Raw genomic sequence first — 22,475 nt, forward strand, 5'->3', positions numbered from 1 at the left:
GGGACATCAGAGGAACAGAGTCAAAGGTTAAAGGAAGAAACAAATTTGTCCTGTGGAGCCCCGAACTACAGGAAAATAGGTTGTTGCTGTTGTTGTTTAGTTGCTCAGTTGTATCTGACTCTTTGTAACCCCATGGAATGTAGACCGCCAGGCTTCTCTGTCCATGGGATTTCCCAGACAAAGAATACTGGGGTGGGTAGCCATTTCCTTCTGCAGGGGATCTTCCTAACCCAAGGATTGAGGCCTAGTCTCCTGCATTGGAAGGAGGATTCTTTACTACTGACCCACCTGAGAAGCCCAGGAAAATAAGTAGTGGAGTACAGAAATAAGGTTTGAAATGTATGGAAACCAAAGCTTATCTATGGAAAATCCTTCCTGTCATCAGATGTGTTACAAAACACCCAATCATAACAGAAGTTTTCTCTTGTCAGCAGCGTGTTTGATGATGGAACTTACACAGTTATAGTTCAGTTCAGTTCAGTCACTCAGTCGTGTCCAACTCTTTGCGACTCCATGAATCGCAGCACACCAGGCCTCCCTGTCCATCACCAACTCCTGGAATTTACTCAAACTCAGGTCCAACGAGTTGGTGATGCCATCCAACCATCTCATCCTCTGTCGTCCCCTTCTCGTGTCCCCAATCCCTCCCAGCATCAGGGCTTTTTCCAATGAGTCAACTCTTCGCATGAGGTGGCCAAAGTACTGGAGTTTCAGCTTCAGCATCAGTCCTTCCAATGAACACCCAGGACTTATCTCCTTCAGGATGGACTGGTTGGATCTCCTTGCAGTCCAAGGGACTCTCAAGAGTCTTCTACAACACCACAGTTCAAAAGCATCAATTTCAGAGCTCAGCTTTCTTTCCAGTCCAACTCTCACATCCATACATGACCACTGGAAAAACCATAGCCTTGACCAGACAGACCTTTGTTGGCAAAGTAATGTCTCTGCTTTTCAATATGCTATCTAGGTTGGTCATCACTTTCCTTCCAAGGAGTAAGCGTCTTTTAATTTCATGGCTGCAGTCACCATCTGCAGTGATTTTGGAACCCAAAAAAATGAAGTCTGACACTATTTCCCCTGTCTCCCCGTCTATTTCCCATGAAGTGATGGGACCAGATGCCATGATCTTAGTTTTCTGAATGTTAAGCTTTAAACCAACTTTTTCACTCTCCTCTTTCACTTTCCTCAAGAGGCTTTTTAGTTCACCTTCACTTTCTGCCATGGTGCCGAGGGTGGTGTCATCTGCATATCTGAGGTTATTGATATTTCTCCCGGCAATCTTGATTCCAGCTTGTGCTTCTTCCAGCCCAGCATTTCTCATGATGTACTCTGCATAGAAGTTAAATAAGCAGGATGACAATATACAGCCTTGACGTACTCCTTTTCCTATTTGGAACCAGTCTGTTGTTCCATGTCCAGTTCTAACTGTTGCTTCCTGACCTGCATACAGGTTTCTCAAGACACAGGTCAGGTGGTCTGGTATTCCCATCTCTTTCAGAATTTTCCACAGTTTATTGTGATCCACACAGTTAAAGGCTTTGGTGTAGTCATTAAATCAGAAATAGATGTTTTTCTGGAACTCTCTTGCTTTTTTGATGATCCAGAGGATGTTGGCAATTTGATCTCTGGTTCCTCTGCCTTTTCTAAAACCAGCTTGAACATCTGGAAGTTCACAGTTCACGTATTGCTGAAGCCTGGCTTGGAGAATTTTGAGCAGTGCTTTACTACGTGTGAGATGAGTGCAATTGTGAGGTAGCTTGAGCATTCTTTGGGATTGCCTTTCTTAGGGATTGGGATGAAAACTGACCTTTTCCAGTCCTGTGGCTACTGCTGAGTTTTCCAAATTTGCTGGCATATTGAGTGCAGCACTTTGACAGCGTCATCTTTCAGGATTTGAAATAGCTCAACTGGAATTCCATCATATCTACTAGCTTCGTTCGTAGTGATGCTTTCTAAGGCCCACTTGACTTCACATTCCAGGATGTCTGGCTCTAGGTGAGTGATCACAGTATCATGATTATCTGGGTCGTGAAGATCTTTTCTGTACAGTTCTTCTGTGTATTCTTGCCACCTCTTCTTGATATCTTCTGCTTCTATTAGGTCCATACCATTTCTGTCCTTTATCAAAGCCATCTTTGCATGAAATATTCCCTTGGTATCTCAAATTTTCTTGAAGAGATCTCTAGTCTTTCCCATTCTGTTGTTTTCCTCTATTTCTTTGCACTGATCGCTGAGGAAGGCTTTCTTATCTCTCCTGGCTATTCTTTGGAACTCTGCATTCAAATGGGAATATCTTTCCTTTTCTTCTTTGCTTTTCACTTCTCTTCTTTTCACAGCTATTTGTAAGGCCTCCTCAGACAACCATTTTCCATTTTGCATTTCTTTTCCATGGGGATGTCCTTGATCCCTGTCTCCTGTACAGTGTCACGAACCTCCATGAAGCAGGGCAAAGGCTAATAGAGTTTTGCCAAGAGAACGCACTGGTCATAGCAAACACCGTCTTCCAACAACACAAGAGAAGACTCTACACATGGACATCACCAGATGGTCAACACTGAAATCCGATTGATTATATTCTTTGCAGCCAAAGATGGAAAAGCTCTATACGGTCAGCAAAAACAAGACCGGGAGCTGACTGTGGCTCAGATCATGAACTCCTTATTGCCAAATTCAGACTTAAACTGAAGAAAGTAGGGAAAACCACTAGACCATTCAGGTATGACCTAAATCAAATCTGTTATGACTATACAGTGGAAGTGAGAAATAGATTTAAGGGACTAGATCTGATAGACAGAGAGCCTGATGAATGACACAGTTATAACCCTGCCCTGATTTTCACTTTCAGTGATTGTTTTTTGGTTGTTTTGTTTTGTTTTGGCCATGCAGCATTCCTGGTCTTAGTTCCCAACCTGTGCCTCCTGCAGTGGAAACATGATATTCCAACCACTGGACTGCCGAGAGAGTCCCTGATGAGTATTTCTTTGTTGAGGAATTGGTCAGGATGCTTGTGTTTTTAAATCATGAACCTATAGCATGCTGGTCCCAAGAACAACCTCTCCCCTGCAGTTTGCAGCACACTGATGGTGTGGACAGAGATGCTTGGTGATCTGTTGTGTAGGGTGGAGGTGGACCATCAGGATGTACCAGGTGCGGAGTTGAGGGGAGGAGATTCCCCTTGGTTGGCAGTAAAAATCCAGACAGGCTAAAAAGTGTCCCATGGAATGTGCAGAAAAGGAGACCTTAAGTTTCTTCTTGCCCTGAAGTCTCAGTTGACTCTTAAGTAATTTCATGTGACCGAGAGCCTGGCAATTCCTAAGAGAACCCGGGAAAGCCTCCTTCACAACTCACTGAGAATCACCCATATCCTGAAAACCAGGCTGGTTTTTTAGATGTCTGTTTCTTCCTTTGAGATAACACATCCACTGGGGGCCTCTGGATATTATTTTCTTTCTCTGAGTCTGATTTATTCAGTTAACAATTTTATATACAGTGCTTGATCCTCTGTAATCCCCTCAGAATTGGTTTTTTTTTTTTTAATGAGGTCGCTTAATCTCCTCTCTTCTGAAAAATGCAAAACTAGTTTCTCTGACCTTTCTGAATAATGGAGGCCCCATTTTGCTAGGTTGTCAGCCCTCCGTCTACATGGTTTCAGTATTTTTAAACCATCACAGAGGTCGTGTTTGTTTCACTAGTCAGTGTCACCGTATTGCATTTATTTTCATTTTTTATGAAGAAGTGCTTGGATAATCAGAGAAGTTGTTAAAGATAATGGTCGCTCGCTATCCATTTTGAAGTTTGATTTCAACTCTTCTTTAAGTGCTTTTTCTCTTCACTGGGTAACTTGTTCTTTTCTATCAGTCTGTTTTTCTTTGTACCAATTTCAGCCTCACGGGATGTGAATGAAGCCAGGTTTCCGTTTAACTGAAGCCAGCATTGCTAGCAATGGGAGATCTGCACTTAAAGCTAAATTAGTCATCTCACTCAGGGTTCAGTAGCCTTTGAGGAAGAGAGGAATTAACAACAACAAAAAAGTTCACTGTCTTAAATTTGAAACTTTAGTTAAGTCTTTGCTTCCATCATGTATGTGTGCATGCATGCTCAGTCATGCCCAGCTCCTTGCAACCCAATGCACTGTAGCCCACCAGGCTCCTCTGTCCATGGTGTTCTCTAGGCAGGAATACTAGAGAGGATTGCCAGGCCCTCCTCCAGGGAATCTTCCCGACCCATGGATCAAACCCACATCTCCTGCACTGCAGGCAGATTCTTTACCCACTGAACCACCTGGGAAGCCCTGTGCTGCCATCATATATAAGGTATAAGGTGGTATGTCTAGATTTTTTAATCACTCTGAATCTCTAATAACTTTGCCAATCTGTATCTTCTAAAACTTCAGAGTGGTTTTTAGTGTTGACTCTTCTTTCTGGGAACTGCCTTGCAACCTTGACTTTGAGCATCCTTAACATGTTAACCTCAACTCCTTAATTTGTTAACTCCCTTAACTTGTCAACCTGCCTGCACAGGTAATATCGGGTCTCAAGACCATCGGGAGAATTACTGCCTCAAATCAGACAAATGCTGGGGAAAGTCTGGGTTAGAATCGTCACATAACTTTGCTCCTGATTTGCTGGGTGACCATCAGTAAAATCCACAGTCCCCAGAGCCATCATGATAAATGTTCATTCATTGTTGTGACGATTTATTTGCCCCAGCTTCAGTTTATTTACCCCTGACAATATGAGTAAATGTACCTAACCACCCTTTGCTGTGTTGTTCAGTCACTCAGTTGTGTTGGAGTCTTTGTGATCTCATGGACTGCAGCATACCAGGCTTTCCTGTCCTTCACTATCTCCCAGAGTTTGCTCAAACTCATGTCCATTGAGTCAGTGATGCCATCCAACCATCTCAGCCTCTATTGTCCCCTTCTTCTCCTGTCTTCAGTCTTTCCCAGCACCAGGATCTTTTCCAATGAGTCAGTTCTTCACATCAGTAGCTAAAGTAATACACCTTCAGCTTCAGCATCAGTCCATCCAGTGAATATTCAGGACTGATTTCCTTTAGGATTGACTGGTTTGATCTCCTTGCTCTCCAAGGAACTCTGAAGAGTCTTCTCCAAAACCACAGTTTGAAAGCATCAATTCTTCAGCACTCAGCTTTCTTTGTGGTCCAACTCTCACATCTGTGCATGACTACTGGAAAAACCACAGCTTTGATTAGATGGACCTTTGTCGGCAAGTAGTGTCTTTGCTTTTTAATACACTGTCTAGACTCATCAAAACTTTTCTTCCAAAGAGCAAGCGTCTTTGAATTTCATGGCTGCAGTCACCGTCCGCGGTGATTTTGGAACCCAAGAAAATAAAGTCTGTCACTGTTTGCTTTTTTTCCCCACCTCTTTGCCATGAAATGATGGGACTGATGCCATGATCTGAGTTTTTTGAATGTTGAGCTTTAAGCCAGCTTTTTCACTCTCCTCTTTCACTTTCATCAAGAAGCTCTTTAGTCCCCCATCACTTTCTGCCATTATGGTGGTGTCATCGGCATATCTGAGGTTATTAATATTTCTCCTGGCAATTTTAATTCCAGCTTGAGCTTCATCCAGCCCTGCATTTCTTATGATGTACTTGGCATATAAGTTAAATAAGCAGGGTGACAGTATATAGCTTTGTTGTACTCCTTTTCCAATTTGAAACCAGTCCTTTGTTCCATGTCTGGTTCTAACTGTTACTTCTTGACCTGCATACAAGTTTCTCAGGAGGCAGGTAAGGTGGTCTGGTATTCCCATCTCTTGAAGAATTTTCCACAGTTTGTTATGGTAACACACTCAAAGGCTTTAACATAGTCAATGAAACAGAAGTAGATGTTTTTCTAGAATTCTTTGCTTTTTCTGTGATCCAAGAGATGTTGGCAATTTGATCTCTGGTTCCTCTGCCTTTCCTAAATCCAGCTTGAACATCTGGAAGTTCTCGGTTTATGTACTGTTGAAGCCTAGATTGAAGGATTTTGAGCATTACTTTACTAGCATGTGAAATGAGTACCGTTGTCCAGTAGTTTGAACATTCTTCGGCATTGCCCTTCTTTGGGATTGGAATAAAAATCGACCTTTTCCAGTCCTGTGGCCACTGCTGAGTTTTCCAAATTTGCTGGCATATTGAGTGCAGCACTTTCACAGCATCATGTTTTAGGATTTGAAATAGTGCATCTGGATTCCATCACCTCCACTAGCTTTGTTCATAGTGATGCTTCCTGAGGCCCTTAACGTCACACCCTTCACACCCTTCGCTATGAACCTCAGATATCTGAGTTCCACTGTTCTCTGTCTGGACCTTCCCAGGTGGCTCAGCTGTAAATGGTCCCCCCTGCCAATGCAGGAGATGTGGGTTCTATCCCTGGGTGGAGAAGATCCCCTGGAGGAGGAAATGGCAACCCACTCCAATATTCTTGCCTGGAGAATCCCATGGACAGAGGAGCCTGGAGGGCCACAGTCTATGGGGTCACAAAGAGTCGGACTCAACTGAGCAACTGAGCACACGCTCTCTGTCGGGTCCTTCTTGCTGTATTTACCCTCAGAGGCGGCAGCCTGAGGCTGAGACTCTGTCCTCACACGGCAGCAGTGCTCCTCATAAATCCCAGTGACAGTAGCATCGTTTTGGGAAATGTCGCACGTGTTTCTATACTTTAGGAAAGGGGCATTTTTAGGACTTCTAAAAGTCAGCTCTGAATGTAGGTAATTGTGGTTAAGTGTATCTGGAATTAACCTAGATCTTTCCATTTAGATGATTTACACGTAGCCTATAAGGATGAGAGTTTTGAGTTCTTTAGAAGAAATATGCTTGACATTCTTTATAGTCGACTGTATGATAAAGAATTCTGTCCTGTGGTGGTTCTTTGTACACAAATTTTCCTCCTGTCTGTTTCCTGTGGTGTAGCTTGAGTCTCAAGAGCTGCTATAAATTAACCTTACTCCTACTCAGCTTACTGTGAGGGCCCCTGGATTTAGAGGTAGTGTGTGTTTGGGGGGAAAAAAATGGAGGGTTAAATCCATTGTTCTTTTTCTCTAATAAGAGCAGTAGAAGAAAATAGTGATTATTTGTACTGTATTATGATCATTTAGGTGTCATTGAAATATGCCTGACAAACCTTGAAATATACCTTGACAAACCACTTCCCTCCTTTCTTACTGTCTTCTGTTTATTCCCACTATGAACTTAGAGGTTTTCTAGCTAGTTTTTTTAAGTGTCTCAAAATAAATTATTGTGTAAGTGCTCTGTGTCTTGGGGAAACAGTTTATAAATTATCGTTTTTATTGCAAAGAAAATGTTTAATCTGTTCATTTGAATTAAAATGTTGTATGCTATAGTTTTAAAAGTTTATGAAGGGATAGGATATGAGGATAAAAACCACTTAAGTAGTACATCAAATGTATTTCATAATATTTTATTATGCCATTATGTTCCTTCGCTAATATACTAAAAGATCTTTTTTAGTTTGGAATACTACATCAATTTGCATCTTTTAAAAATCATCTAATACCTTACTTTCCACTACATGTAGTGTAGAAGTCTGAAAGCACCATTGACTGGATATACACTTGAACCAGAAATAAAGATGAAAGATGCTCCTTTAAATTCTTAGCAGGTTCATCAGAAGCTTTTATTGAGAAGTTTAGTTCCAAGGCATTTGGGAGTGAAACCAAGTGCAACATAATATGTTATCAGTTGATATTTTCATAGTATCAGTGAGAAAGAGAAAGATTACAATAGAGCCAGATTATGAATATGTCACCGTCTTCAGTAAACTGAAGACAGATAACCACAGACTACCAGTCAGCTAATGAAGTGTTCGTGTAGATTTTAAGTAATTCTCGTTATCTACAAAGATCCTGTTACCTTAATGGAGTAAACAAAAAATCAGAACTTTGCATTTAGTGTCATGTAAGGGTGGAAGATTAAGCCCACAATTTTAAGGGACATGATTATCTCTTCCTGCAGTGATACCTCAGTGTCCTTTGAATGGTGGAATTTCTCTCTGTCGTTTCTTGAATGTGACAAATTGAAAATAGCCTCTTTTCATCTTGAAACCATTCCTTTTCCACCTACCTGTTTCTCAAATACAAGTTCAGTTACGGTGTTAGTCGGTGCAAAAGCCATGGCCTTTCTCCCTTTTCATATTTAACATATTATTTTCACAGATTACTGTGTGACTCGAGCCAATTTTTTTCTATTGCTCTTCTTCATGACGGGTTCATTGACCCTCTCTTCTTTGAGTACTCTTTAGTGGTGCTGGAAAACAGCTGCCTGAAATATGGCTATTATTTCTGGGGTTTAACAGACATGTGCCTTGGATAAATTAAGGAGCAGTCAGAGGAGGTCCATAAATATGAATACTTTGCCAGCTGCTTTTCCATTAAACGCTGTTGGTTGAATGAAATTAGTAAATAATTATGTTGGTGGGGAATCTGTTATATCCAAATGGAATATAATGTCTTCCTTTAACAACAGAGCTTAATTTTTTTCCTATACACCAAATTAGTTTTTAGAGTAATCTCCATTGCAAATGGGCCGATTTGCATTAAAACTATGCCTCCTTGTTCTGATTTGTCAACACCTCTTTTTTTTAAAAGTCTGTAACATTAAGCATGGGTGGGTAAGACCATCTGCTTCTGGAGCTTGCCTGTAGCTCCATGACTTAACACATGAGACAGGTTACAGCTGTTTAATTGTTATGATGCTGAATGATTATCGTTCTATCCAAAATTAATATTTATATATGTATGCACAGAAAGCGTGTGGTTAAACATAAGTGATCTAATTGTGAATTAATGGCGTTAGGTATTCATTCATTAGTCCCCACATGAACAATGAAGTGTAAAATAATGCTTTTCACATACACTTCCACTCTTGGCTTTTAAGATGAGTCCCCAGTAGTGTTTATTATGCATGCGAGAAACCCACTCCAAATACATTGGCATATGCAGGGGAAAAAAACCCACCATACATAAAAAAAAAAAATAACCATCATAAGAAGCAAAGACAAAACTCCCCATGTGGTTACTGCACATACCCTAACTCTTTCCTGCCACCAAAAGCTTTATTCTCTGATCTGTGACCAGTGTAGGTACAAGCCACATAGTAAAAGTCTAGATGGACCGTTACCATTGGGTATACCCGCATAACGCCCATGGTAACTACCACAAACTATTGGGAACACTTTTCTAAGCCAAGTGACAGTGAATTTCCTCCTGTTTGTAGGAATGGTGATACACAAACTCCCATCATTCTCTTTGAAAAGTTAGCAATGTATATTCTGTCAGGCCTGCTCAGTACATTCCATAATGAAGAACAGAATGAAAATTTTTCAGCAAAATTGTAGTCTGGGGATTGTGATATGCATGTAAAATAGAATATATAGATGTCTTACTTCCCAAGTAGTTACTGTAAAAGTGTCTTGCATTTCCGATTTTATGAGCAGATTGTACGAAGATTTATAGCCCTGTAGAAAATATTAATGTGTGTTGCTCAAGTAGAGTCACTAATGAGGGAACACAAAATATATAAGGACAAGTGGTGGTGTGTTCTTTATTCCAAAAAGCTGATTTGGAATTTGGTTAGGAACTGTGTATCTATACTATCTGAGGGTTTATGTGAGACAATAAGAAAACTTGTTAATATAAAAGTAGAGTTGTCTGCACTTTGGGATCTAGCCTGTTCAGATGGAGGATGGTCCCATTAAAGGGAGTATATCATGAGGAGGTGGAACATGCGGCAGCCGATCCTATCCTGACATTACTGGGGCAGAGTGGACCTCCTGGTTTATGAAAACAGATCATTGGCAGTCCTGAGGTGCTTTGCTTAAAGTCAGGTTCCTTTCTTTCTGGTGTCTCTGAAAAGATACCAGTCACTTTGTAATTTTGTCCTTTTTATATTCTTTATTTAAATGATTGACTAATAGTACCTATTATGTATCAAGTGTTTACTATGTGCTAAGGCACAATGTAAAGTTCTCAGTGTACATTAGTCTTTATCTCAGTGTACATTATCTTATCTTATTAAGTAGAAGCTATTAAAATCTCCATTGACAGAACCCAGGCTCAGAGAGGTTCTAAAATTTTCTGTGGATGCACAGCTACTAAGTAATAGAACCAAGACTCAAATCCACACGAATCATTCCCAAGCCCATCCTCTTAAGCACCAGACTATGCTGTCTCCTAAATTACTGTTGGTTTTACCTTGTATGTTTATAGTGGAATATGTGAAAATGAACTTTTTTCTGTGATAAAGATACATTATTATCTATGAGCCTATCACATAAGATTGAATTGTCATAGAAACAGATGCAGTGATAACAATGTCAGTAATGTATTAATAGTAAACTGTCACTTTCTATTCAGAAAACTATCACTGGTAATAGGCTCCACAGCTTGCCAAAATAAAAATAACAATCCCAGCAACAAAAAACAGTTTAGGTAAAATCAGTTTCTACTGTAGAGGATTTAAGAAAGTTGTAAACTATTTACTGGAAACTCAACACTCTTCCCTTTTTTTTAAGGTTTTAGTATTTTTAAGTCTTTATTGAATTTGTACAGTATTGCGTCTGTTTTATGTTTTGGAGTCGCTCCCTGACAGGGGATCGAGCCCCCTTCGCTGGAAGGCAAAGTCTTAAACAGTGGACCACCAGGGAACTCCCACTACACACTTCCTTTTAAAAGTTAAATTTATTTCCTGTGTTTCAGTAGACTGAATACTATGTATAGACGCTGACCACTGAAAAACACTCATACAAAGTGAGTAGATGACTTGTGTCACCAGTATCAGCTCATGAAAAAGGTCTCAGAAAAGTTTAATACCCAAAATACAAATGCACACACTCTCACAGCTACAGATAAAGAAAAAATACCCTCTCTGTAAATCACATTTGAAAAGAGCCATTTATCCACCGTTTTCTCCAAATAAATTAGTTTATCTTCAGCAAATTAAACAGATTATCCAACTTTGTTTTTTTCCTGATATAGTTTTAAAAATTGGCAAGAGAAAGACCTAATTATTTTACATACTCATTTACACTTTATTCTATAAATTCCTTAAATATTAAATTTTATAAGTAGGCAAAAGTAATAATGGTAGATAAGAAATGAAAACTCATTGATACTGACCAAATCAGTAGATGATTTTCGTGGTTTTCCTGCCACAAGACTTGGAACTACCAGCAAGACATCACTTTGGTAATTATAGGAAGAGCTTCCCTGGTGGCTGAGATGGTAAAGGATCTGCCTGCAATGCAGGAGACCCAAGTTTGATCCCTGGATTGGTAAGATCCTCCGGAGAAGGAAATGGCAACCCACTCCAGTATTCTTGCCTGGTGTGGGACAAAGGAGTCTGGTGGGCTAGAGTCCATGGGGTCGCAAAGAGTTAGGCACAGAGTGACTGCTGCTGCTGCTGCTAAGTCGCTTCAGTCGTGTCCGACTCTGCGCGACCCCACAGACGGCAGCCCACCAGGCTCCCCCGTCCCTGGGATTCTCCAGGCAAGAACACTGGAGTGGGTTGCCATTTCCTTCTCCAATGCATGTAAGTGAAAAGTGAAAGTGAAGTTGCTCAGTCGTGTCCGACTCCTTGCGACCCCATGGACTATAGCCCACCAGGCTCCCCTGTCCATGTGATTTTCCAGGCAAGAGTACCAGAGTGGGGTTGCCATTGCCTTCTAACACTTGGTAATTGCAATAACCAAGTTAATTGTGTCAGGATGTTAGAGATCCAAATATTCATTTAGTGTGCAATACATTTGTATCCTGATTTTCATATATTAACATGAAGAACTTTTCTGAATAGCTTAATTTCCAATCAAGGTACTAAAATATACCTGATTTTTTTAAATCTAGGAAATCATCAGGAAATGTGGGTTTGCTTCCGTCATTCACTGAACTCAAACAAGGAGCACAAATCTGAAGGAGACATGTGTTACTCCATGTTTATGTATGTGGTCCCGTAGATGAAATCATGCCGTGTGTAGAGACTGCACCAGAAATCCCGTATCACACGCCAAACAACAGTCATCCCTTTTGAAGTGTGTGTGCGTGCCAGCATCAGTGGTGCTGTCTGTCTCTGCCTGCTTCTCTGTAACTTCTGTCATGTAGATGTCCTCTACAGTAAGACATGGAACTCTAAACTGAAGGAAGATAACAAATATTATTCTCCCAGTTGTCTGTACAAAATTCTGCAGCTTGTCTTGGCACTTTTTCAGCAGTGCTGACTTGAAAAATTCGGTTCATCTCAAAGCACCTTTTCCATAGAATCTAGATTTTTTTTTTTTCCTGGGCAGACTTAAATCAGGAAAAATACTATTTCACTTTCTTGGAATGTCTTGGCATAAATAGTGTTCCTAACTGAAGGATGGTATTTTGCTTAGGTCGGTGCATGCAAGAAGCGATGTATTGTACAGGTAATTGTTTCACCAAATTTCCAATCTATAAAAAGAATGAAATATGCAAACTTTCAAAAACTATTTATTTAAAGCAGGTTTTCAGAAATATGCTGCCAATTTTATAGGAGCAAAAGCTCTTTCAAGAACAAGTGCATATGTGTGTGTGTGCTCACAGGTATGTGCTCACACACACACAAACTGTTTTTCTCTACTGGCACAACCTAGTTGTTAAAACTCACTTGCTAGTTGTTAAAATTCAAGTTAATCGATGCTCCTAAATAGAATAAAGTATTTGCAATGTTTTTTCTCAGTCTTAGAATGAGAGTTAAGTGGTGAGGGAACACATGTTTTTAAGGAGCCTGAGTAAATTGTTTTGCAATTTACGTTTAAACACAATACGTTTAAAATTATGTCAGTGTTGTAATTCTTTATGACAGGGTAATCAGTAATAAAACAGTGCAGTGGGTACCAATTAAGGAACATCAGATCAATGGGTATGCAGGTTGCACGCTGATTTAAACAGTTGCTGATTGGAATAAATGGATTTGATATGTACTTATTTGCAAACTGTAGCTCTTCTGGCATCCTACAGAAACTGGTATATGACTAATCTGAAAGAATGATACCTACGTACAACTTTTAATGACATACTAATGTGAATTATTCTTTAAGACTGTATTGTTTTAAGTATTAACAAAACACACAATGCTGAATAAACATCTGTCCTTGACTCCAAGGCCTTTGCAGTATTCACCATAGTCAAGGATATGTCTGTATTTTATTATGGATTCATCGATTGGATTACCCTCTTTCAGAGATGGGCCCCTAAGATTTTAGTGTTGTAATCAAGCTGAGAAATATTCCCAGCATTCTAGATTCTGTGTTCTTTCCCTGTACCTGGGCTATCCCCAGGAGTGAATTCAATAGCCCAGTGAAAATACTGTCCTATTTAGTATGCTCCAACCGGGCATATTGTTGACAGCAGAAACAGTGAATAGATCATAACTACACACATCAGCCACAAATACAAATATACACAAACTCTTTGTACTTTTCCCTTGTGAACTGCCTAATAGAGATATGTCAGCAACTTGGTTTGCCTTTGTTTCTTCTGTGTTTTGAAGAATCAGTTTGATGGTGAGAGGAAAACAAAGTCAGAATCAATCTTATTCCAGGAAGACCTCCAGATATCCCAGTTCCCCCACAAACAGGCACATACCCTCCTCCGACCTCTGTTTTAAAGGAGCAGTCGTCTTTGCAGCTATCACTCAGCTGATTTTGTTCTTTTTCTAATAACAGGCATCCACTGAACTGCTTCTGTTCTTTAATTTTTCAAGCTCATTTGTTTTCAGTTTCCCTGGTTTTATCCCTCAGTTTTAATAACCTGCCAATCAGTCTCCCAAACTTGGGATTTTTAGAACAGGTTATACAGTTCTCATTATAAAGGTTTCTTAACTACGTAAAGTACCCTCATGTATGAGACTGTGTTCACAAATGAACATTTCAAGTTGTTTGGATTTTAATCTTACTTCCCCATTTCTCCTTTTGATTGTTGATGTTGAAGTGAGGATTTCCACTTTTTTTTTCATCTTATTTTTTCATTCAAGTGAGTTCACTGATAATCCAAAAGCAGGTGTGCTTATGGTCTGCCTTACCCAGGTACATGGTTCTCCATATGCCGAGTTGTATATAGAGATTCTTCGTTAAGTGTTACGGACTTGGACATTTTGGCCACTTGCTAGCATTTTGACCTTGAGGAAGTTATTTAATTTCCTGTGTCTCAGTTTCCTCATTTGAGAAATAGGGAAGATAATAAAGAGGTGGTGAAATTAAATCAGCCAATTCATGTTAAGTGCTTAGCATAGTTTTCAACACATAGTAACAGCCAGTCAAGGCTAGTGATTGTTAATAGCACTGTACATAATTAGGATGGATGGATTGGGCAAGGGGAGAGGAGCAGATGGAGAAGGAGAGGGGAAGGATGTTGAAAATGAGGTATTGTTCACATATGCTTCTTTCACAAAAGGTAGTCTTTGTATTGTTCAGAGAATTTCTTCAAAAGCTGCATACACATGTAGGACATAGTAGGAATACCATAATAAGTACCTTTAATCATTTTACTCAGCAGATATTAAGAATCCCTTATGAGCAATGGGAGTACAGTGATTCGCATGGCCATAGAGTTTGCATTTCTAATGGGAAAGGTTTACAGAGTAAGTCACACATGTCTGCGTATCGTTAAAGGCTTGTGATTTCCTGGACTGTCTTAACTGACATGAATTGATCTTGGCTAGCTCTGGATGTTTTCTCTTCTTTTACATTTAGCCTGCTGTTTGTACTCCTAGACTTCATCCATGAGACATATTCGGAGGGAAATAAGAACAATCAGTTAGCTAGAGGAAATGGAGGGAGGAGGGCTGCCCATGATTTTTTTTTTTTTTTTTTTGCGAGGGGCCACACCATGCAGCATGTAAGGTCTTAGTTCCCCAACCAAGGATCAAACCCATGCTCCCTCATTGGAAGCGCAGAGTCTTAACCACTGGACTATCAGGGAAGTCCACATAATTTTGACAGATAAGCAAATGGGGCAACAACATGTAGGTAGAAGTTCTTAAAAGGTGCTGTTCTTCCTTACCCTCCATGTTGGGAATGCAAAATGGTACAGGTCTATGAGCAGGCTTCTTCCTAAGGGTCTGTGGAATCCATGTCCTTTGCTAAGTGGTACAGACAAGCGCAAATCATTCTGTGTTCAACCCCACCCCACTTCCCCAAAAGTAAAGGAAGAAATGTGGTAAACAGGGACCTTGAAAAGAGAAAGCACTCTTTTGAAAAAGAAGCACCTCAAGGGGAATATGTGAAGAGGATATAGTGCTAGTCATTTGGTTTGGTGATGCTGGAGGTTTATGAGCTAATTGTATAATAACAATTTTTTTGCCGAGCCACACCTATCTCCCACGTCTCATATTTCACTGAGCCCTTGCCAAGTAAGCCATGTAGATGTCAAAAACGTGGTAGTACCACCCTGTGACTTTGGGAAACAATTATCTGCTGAGATTCACGCTAGGTCAGGAAAGATTGCACAGTACTTCTGAGCTTCTTTCATCCATTTCTTCTACTGAAGAAAAAATTTTTGTTAGTTTCTAAACGTCTAAGACTGCAGGGAAATCAAACCAGTCCATCCTAAAGGAAATCAGTCCTGAATATTCATTGGAAGGACTGATGCTGAAGCTGAAGCCCCAATATTTTGGCCACCTGATGCAAAGAACTGACTCATTGGAAAAGGCCCTGATGCTGGGAAAGATTGAAGGTGGGAGGAGAAGGGGACGGCAGAGGATGAGATGGTTGGATGGCATTGGGGACTCAATGGACATGAGTTTGCGTAAACTCCGGGAGTTGGTGTTGGGCAGGGAGGCCTGGCGTGCTGCAGTCCATGGGGTTGCAAAGAGTCAGGCACGACCGAGCGACTGAACTGACTGAACTGAAATGTCTAAGAGGAGGCATTGTGACAGTGGTCACGTGCACCTTCCGGAGCCAGGCAGCCTGGCCGGCTAGCCTGTGACCTCACACGGACTGCCTCACTCTTCCTGTCTTCATCTGTATTTACTGTGTCAGCTGTATTTACATCCTAGGGTTGTGGTGGAGATTAAATGAGAGAATGATATGAAGTGCTTAGAGCTAGAAATTCAGGCATCATTAATGCCTCAGCCAGGTGTTCATAATTTGCAAGTTAGGAAACCAGAGCTCCAGAAATGCTCAAGTCATAAGCAGCACTTTGTGAGCATGTGTGCATTTTTTCGGGGGGCAGGGAGAGAAACCGGAGATTATGGAGAATCCATAACTCCCAGCACTTTTCTCAGAGAAATAAAACCGTGTAAAGATTAAAAACCACTATCTTACGGAAAATACGGTAATACTCATCCACTTATACCCCATTTGGTCTTCTTAAAAGATAAATAATCAAAACTCCAGGGAAAGTGTTTTATGAATACAACATTTTACCAGGGAACAGTTTTTTTCCAAGGGCTCCATTTTATATGTCAAGCACTCATATTTATAAATAGAGTTTTCTTCTATAAAACAAATTTAAAACTTCTTAGTAGATCTAATAGGAACAACTTTCCTTCAGTGTCAGAATACACTTACTCATTTTCAAAGTGATTTTTTTTGCAACTTAATGTGCAGTTCAGCAATTATTAGGTGTATTAATTTTTAAATATACTGTATTATTTTTTATGATTATTGTTCCTAATGGCTTTTTACAACATGCCTGCATTTTTCTGATAATTTCCTGTATTGACTTATCTAATGATGTTTTCATTGTTGCAATTATTACTTTTAATAATTCTTTGAACCTCATATATGGACATCTTCTTTTAACTTCGTTATTTAGAGCCAGGCTTTTGTGGTATTGTTGGAAATTTTACTCTTCAAGGCCAAAAGGTAGAAGGTGGTTTTTTTTTCTTTTTACCTCCTTCCTCTCTTAGTTTTAAACTATCAGCCTAACAACTATTCCCTATGATATAAAATGCAAATGACAGATCTTGGTATTTTTTCCTCAGTGCAGATATTTTTCTTATGGTTGGTTTGCAAAATGTGTCTTAAACATTTTTAATATTTAAATCTTCGTAAAATTTGACCTGCTGTGTATTTTAAATCTGTTGTCTAATTTCAGCTCCACTTTTGACATTCTCTTGGTCCAATGACAAACCTTCCTTTACCTGTAATTCCTTGTTTTGCATAATCGAGTCTGTTTGCAAAAGTAATAGGATTGGCTAGATTCTGATTTATTCTTCCTTTAAAACTTCTACTCCAGATCAGGATTAATTATATTCCTTACTGTTGTGTATTAATTGAAGTGGACCTGATATAAAAGCCAAAAGCTTATTCTCCATCTCTGATAAGTGATATTAATAATTCCCTCAAACCTGGCTGAACCAGAAACTCCAGAATGTTTTAAGGCACTTTGTTTATCCTCCGTATCAAATGAGCGCTCATGGGACTCTACTGGATTATATAATGTTTGGAAGGAATTATTAAGAAATTATATGAATGATGTTATATAGTAATACAGTTTTATTTTAATGCTTGAAAAACAATTATTTTATGAAATTATAATTGCAGGTTAGTGCCTGACACTGCTTCTCGAACCCCCCCCTTCACTTCCCCCGCAATATATTGTCAATTAGCTATAAACATGCTTATTTTTAAATGCAATTCAGAAGCCTCTAATGGAATCCTGTGGCAAAGTGAAGCATCCTTTCATATAAACGGTGCAGATGGGTCTGAACCATTTATGGTTTTGTTTATGCACGTGACAGAACTGCCAGGCTTTAGTAGCTCAACTGAAAGTTATAGTTTAAATCATTCTGTTAAGAGTTCCGCGACCACTTGCATATGTCAGTAATGAAAAATAATCAACATAAGCGTCTTTGAAAAGCAATTTTAGATCATTAAAGATGCATGAATTTTGACAAAGCAAGAAGATTTGAGGCTTATTAAGAATATATTAGGTCTCTCTGTTGAGTGAAGAGAGAGGGATTTTTATGCTTCTGTTCAAGAGGAAAGGTGTAGGCTAATTGTAACCTCATGAAAGATTAAATGGACAGGTACAGTAAGAGACTTCAGTCTTCATCCTGACTCTTCCTGCAAAGCTTTTGTGAGAAACAGAACCTATTCCTGTATGAATCCTGAAAGGAAAAAAGATCTTAGAACAGTCTGTATTTCCTAATGGACTACACACAGGTTACATCATTGTCCATCTGACAAGTAGTCAAGGGCTGCTGGGTAAATCATGTAGAACTTAACGCATGCCTTTTTCATAATACTATATTACGTTTGCTTTTTTGTTTTATTATTAATAATTAAAGTTTGATTTTTTTGTAAATATGCAAGCGACTCGAGAGAGAAGGTGAATGAAGTAGAATTTCTGTGGATGTATGTCACAGATTGAAGAAAGCATCTGAAAATGCATCAAGGTTCCCCCAGGGCTGCTGTGTGTTCTTTCTGCCCTTCCACCATGTAACCCGTAACCCTTATGAAGCTACTTTGTTCAAAACAAACTGAAAGAGAATTATTTTGTCACCCCCTCCAAAAGTTTGATATTTGTAAATCTCATAGTTGTAAATTTCTGAAATTCTCTAATGACAAAAATTTATTCCATTTGTTCTACTTAGCTAGGAAAGTGTGATCTTAGGAAGAATCGGAGTGGGTCCGTCCCAAATAATCTGCAAAAGGAAGTGTTAGTTTACCTGAACACTTCCCCTTAAAGTGCTGAGTATTTCCTGGAATCGTGACTGCATTTGCTAAAATGGGAATATACTGCATTTGTAGAAGATATGAAGTGCATCTCTGTCGTGTGATGTCTAATGTCAGCTGCAGCTGCTCAATTTGCATGTAAATTCTGAAAATTTCCTTGTCCCATGTGACACTTCTGAAATGTCTGTCTGTTCTTTTTTCCTTTTTAATTTCTCAAGCTCACTATTTGGATAAGATAGTTAAAGGTACTGTATACTTGCTCTTTGTTGACATATCTCCATATATATCTCTATATAACCATGTTTAGCTTGTACTAGGTATGAAAATAGATTGTTTTCCTGCATATTTTTGTAAATGATAAATCAGGCCTACATTATGTGAAATCCTTTGGATTTAAAGTATTGAGACTTCAGTGTCTGTGTCTCATTTTTATAATTTTGGGTTATCACAGATTTCATTCCTATGTAAAAGCATTAGTCTTCACTGGAACCAAAAACTGAAGATAACAGTATATTTGCTGTTTTTTGTTTATGGAGGTTTTTTTTTTTTTTTTTTTTTTTTTTTTGGCTTTAAGATCTTCATTGTTGGCAATTCAGCTCATAAGCTTTAAATTCTAAATCAAAGAATCATGAACACTCACTCTTATCACAGAATAAGAAATTGTCAATCTAAAGAAGATTCTGGTTAACATATGTTGAGAGAAATCTCATTTATCCTCATATGGAAACCTCTTTGGCTGTATCTCAATGTTTCAAAATATATGTGATATCATAATTTATGTTTTGTGATTTTCTTTTAAAAAAAAATCTACAAAATACTGTGCATTTTAGAGAATGAAATAATAACACTGCTCAGCAGAAAACAGCAGATTCTTTGTCTTCAGTTATCATAGAAATAAGTGAAAACCATATCTTTCAGAAGAGAAGATTCCCTTTCCCTTGCTCCTCAGATTACCTTTTTCAATTCTTTGTTTGTGCTTTTCATTAGAATATGAAAATATTCATGGCAGTATCCAGGCTTTCATGTAATAACTTCTTGTGTGCACGCAGTCAGCTGCTGCACCCCTTTGTCACTGGGGCAATTAAACCTTTTTTTTTTTTTTTCCATTAAAAACAAAACAGAGACATCCATAAGGAAAATTTACCTTTTAGGCATTGAATAATCCATAAATACAGACGGTAATTGTCTGAAAGAAAAGAAGCAGCAAAATTAATATTCTCCTGACTTGATGGCGTCCGTAAGTCTAATTTCATCATACCCGGCCTCAAGGGACTGTCACAACAGTCTTCTTTCTGTTAACTCTAATCTGAAGAGACAGAAGGTCTCTTTGAGATCTTTTCAAGTTCCACAGTGAAGGAGAGAAAGCCAGTTATATGAATAATTCTTTTAATACAGACCTAAAATAAACATCCTTGAAGAGATGGTTCCCTTAAATTTTGTCACCGAAACAAGCATTGTAGTTATATAAGAGGCTAGAACAAACCCCCAACTGCTAGAGCAGGCATTAACTAAGATATATATATATATATATTTTATACCAAATTATAAATTAATTCTTTCCAAAGAGGTCTGGTTAGCAGCCCATCACTCTTGCCATCTTAGAGCGTTTATACCCTCGTTTCTGTCGGTGTCACGTCACACTCATAGAGGAGAGCACCAGAACCTACCCTAGTATCATTCCCATAAACAGACCATGTTGGCTGCATGCCAGGTACCATCTGTAGGAAGTGGCAAAATTTGTTTTTTTTTTTTCTTTTTAATGTCATGTTAGACTGAAACAATTATAGCTTTCGGATATATTAAATTATTTTCATTGTTTCCCAAATTTTCCCTCCTTGCCCATAAAAGCAGACAAGATAGGATATAAAGGTAACAGCACAAAAGCTTTAGGGAGATTGTCACAAACTCTCACTCTCTTGCGCTCTGTCTTGAAGCACGTCACTATCGTGTTTTTGTTCAGTCTCTCGATGTTTTACTGTGGTCCTTATGGTATTTCATTTTGTCCGTCCTGAGTAATCAGATATGCACAGCTATTACATTTAGTTGGAAATCCTGTCAGTCCCGTCCCATCCGTATGCAGCCTGAATCCTGATGTTTGTTAGAATAGATGCTAAGCTGCTTCACTATTTCCTGGGCTTTGCTTATTCTGTGAAAAGGAATGTATTCTCGGCATAAAGTATAGTCATTGATACTGGCCTATACTTTGTGCAATTACTTAATACACTGTAATTTCACATGAATATACGGCAACTCTGAGGCCAGATAAAATTAACGTTCTCTTTTGAACATCCTTCATAGCCACATACCCACGTGTTCATGCTTTTAAATTTAGAGGGAATGTTTTAAAGCAACAAGGCACTTTTAAGAAGACGTGGCCTAACCAGTGACCAGTAATGTTTACAGCAGATTAAAAATCGATTCTAGGGCTTCTGAAATGATCTCGCTGTGACGCTTTTTTCACACCTTATGATCAACCTTGTTGCTTTGCTAAAGGAAAAAAAATTAAGTTAATTTTGTCTGGCCTGCAGCAATTTTAGTGGGTCATTGCAGATATTTCTGTCCTGCACAGGTAAGTGGTGTCTCAAGGGTAAGGCCAATCAAAGATGCCACTTGGATAAGAATCAGATTCCTTAGATTACGTTGCTCTTTCTATCCATGTGCAATTACAGTATTTGTGCTGTTTCGAAAGGCCTGTTCCCACTAAGTGTCCCTCATCTGTTTATTTGAGATGCAAAAACCTTAAATACTCAAATCACTTGTGTTGTCCTTCTTTGTCTCTCTTGACAGAGGGGTGTCCCGGTCTGTGCAACAGCAATGGAAGGTGCACTCTGGACCAAAACGGCTGGCACTGTGTTTGCCAGCCAGGGTGGCGAGGAGCAGGATGCGACGTAGCCATGGAGACCCTCTGCACTGACAGCAAGGACAATGAGGGAGGTAAGAGATGCTGAGCAGGAGAGCGAGCCTGTGCCAGAACTCAGGTCTACAAGTTCTCGTGGGTCCATGGTTATCTGCTGCCAAAAAAAAATTTTGATCCCCACAGGTTAGATTGATTGAAAAATGTCTGAGTGCTGATAGAGTGATTTTGCTCCCTGTTTTCCCTGAAACAAATGCAAGATTATTATCACTCAGGGAAAAGGTAACCAAGCTACTGTATAATGTACATTGTTCTCCATTTCTTGTCCTAATCTCCAGGTGATGATTCTCCTCGATGCAGTTTTTAGGGCCCTGTGAATTGGGAGCTCAAGAGCAGTATTTTAATAATGGAACAGTCCAAAAGATGCAAGGCAGTTCCCAAACTCTTTTGTTGAAAGGCTGGGATGAAAAAAAAAAAAAAACAGGAAGAGAAAGCAATCCCCTTGAAGCTGTATTTCCAGTGTCTTTTTATCCTTAACTTTACAGCCTGTGAAAAGAATTATGATATTCTCCCCCCCCCCCCCCCCGCCGCCACGTAAGCCCAGAGTGGAGAAGTAATTATTTTTTTCCCATTGCGCCCATCCTCTGTGCTGCTGTGTTTCAATCTCAGAGAGTAGAAAGTGAGAGTTAGCATTTGTGTCTCCAGCAATGGAGCTGTTCGCTTTTGGTGTCCCTTTGGGACTGAGTTTTTCAGAAGGAGTGGTTATTGTTTCTATCTGGACCTCTCTAGTCACCCGATCCGCGTGTGACCTTCTAGTGTGTGAGTCCCTTCCTCCACCATCACTGCACCTGCCCTTCTGGGAGTGTCCAGGTGGGCAGGTTGGTGACGGTTACGAGTGCAGGTTTGGAGTCAGGTCTTCACTCCACCAGGAAATGGCAGCCCCACTCCAGGATTC

The 22,475-nt window shown here is 39.5% G+C and overlaps 1 protein-coding gene across 1 annotated transcript in view; it reads left to right on the forward strand.

Annotated features, from left to right (window-relative positions):
• Positions 1 to 22,475, forward strand: part of TENM3 (teneurin transmembrane protein 3) — a 701,853-nt gene that overhangs the window by 595,593 nt on the left and 83,785 nt on the right. Inside the window, exon 14 of the mRNA XM_061134549.1 lies at positions 21,454 to 21,600. Coding sequence (XP_060990532.1) covers positions 21,454 to 21,600 — 147 coding nt within the window. The remainder of the gene's footprint in view (positions 1 to 21,453; positions 21,601 to 22,475) is intronic.

Source organism: Dama dama, chromosome 32 (assembly GCF_033118175.1).
Source record: "Dama dama isolate Ldn47 chromosome 32, ASM3311817v1, whole genome shotgun sequence".
In the NCBI taxonomy this organism is placed as follows: Eukaryota; Metazoa; Chordata; class Mammalia; order Artiodactyla; family Cervidae; genus Dama; species Dama dama.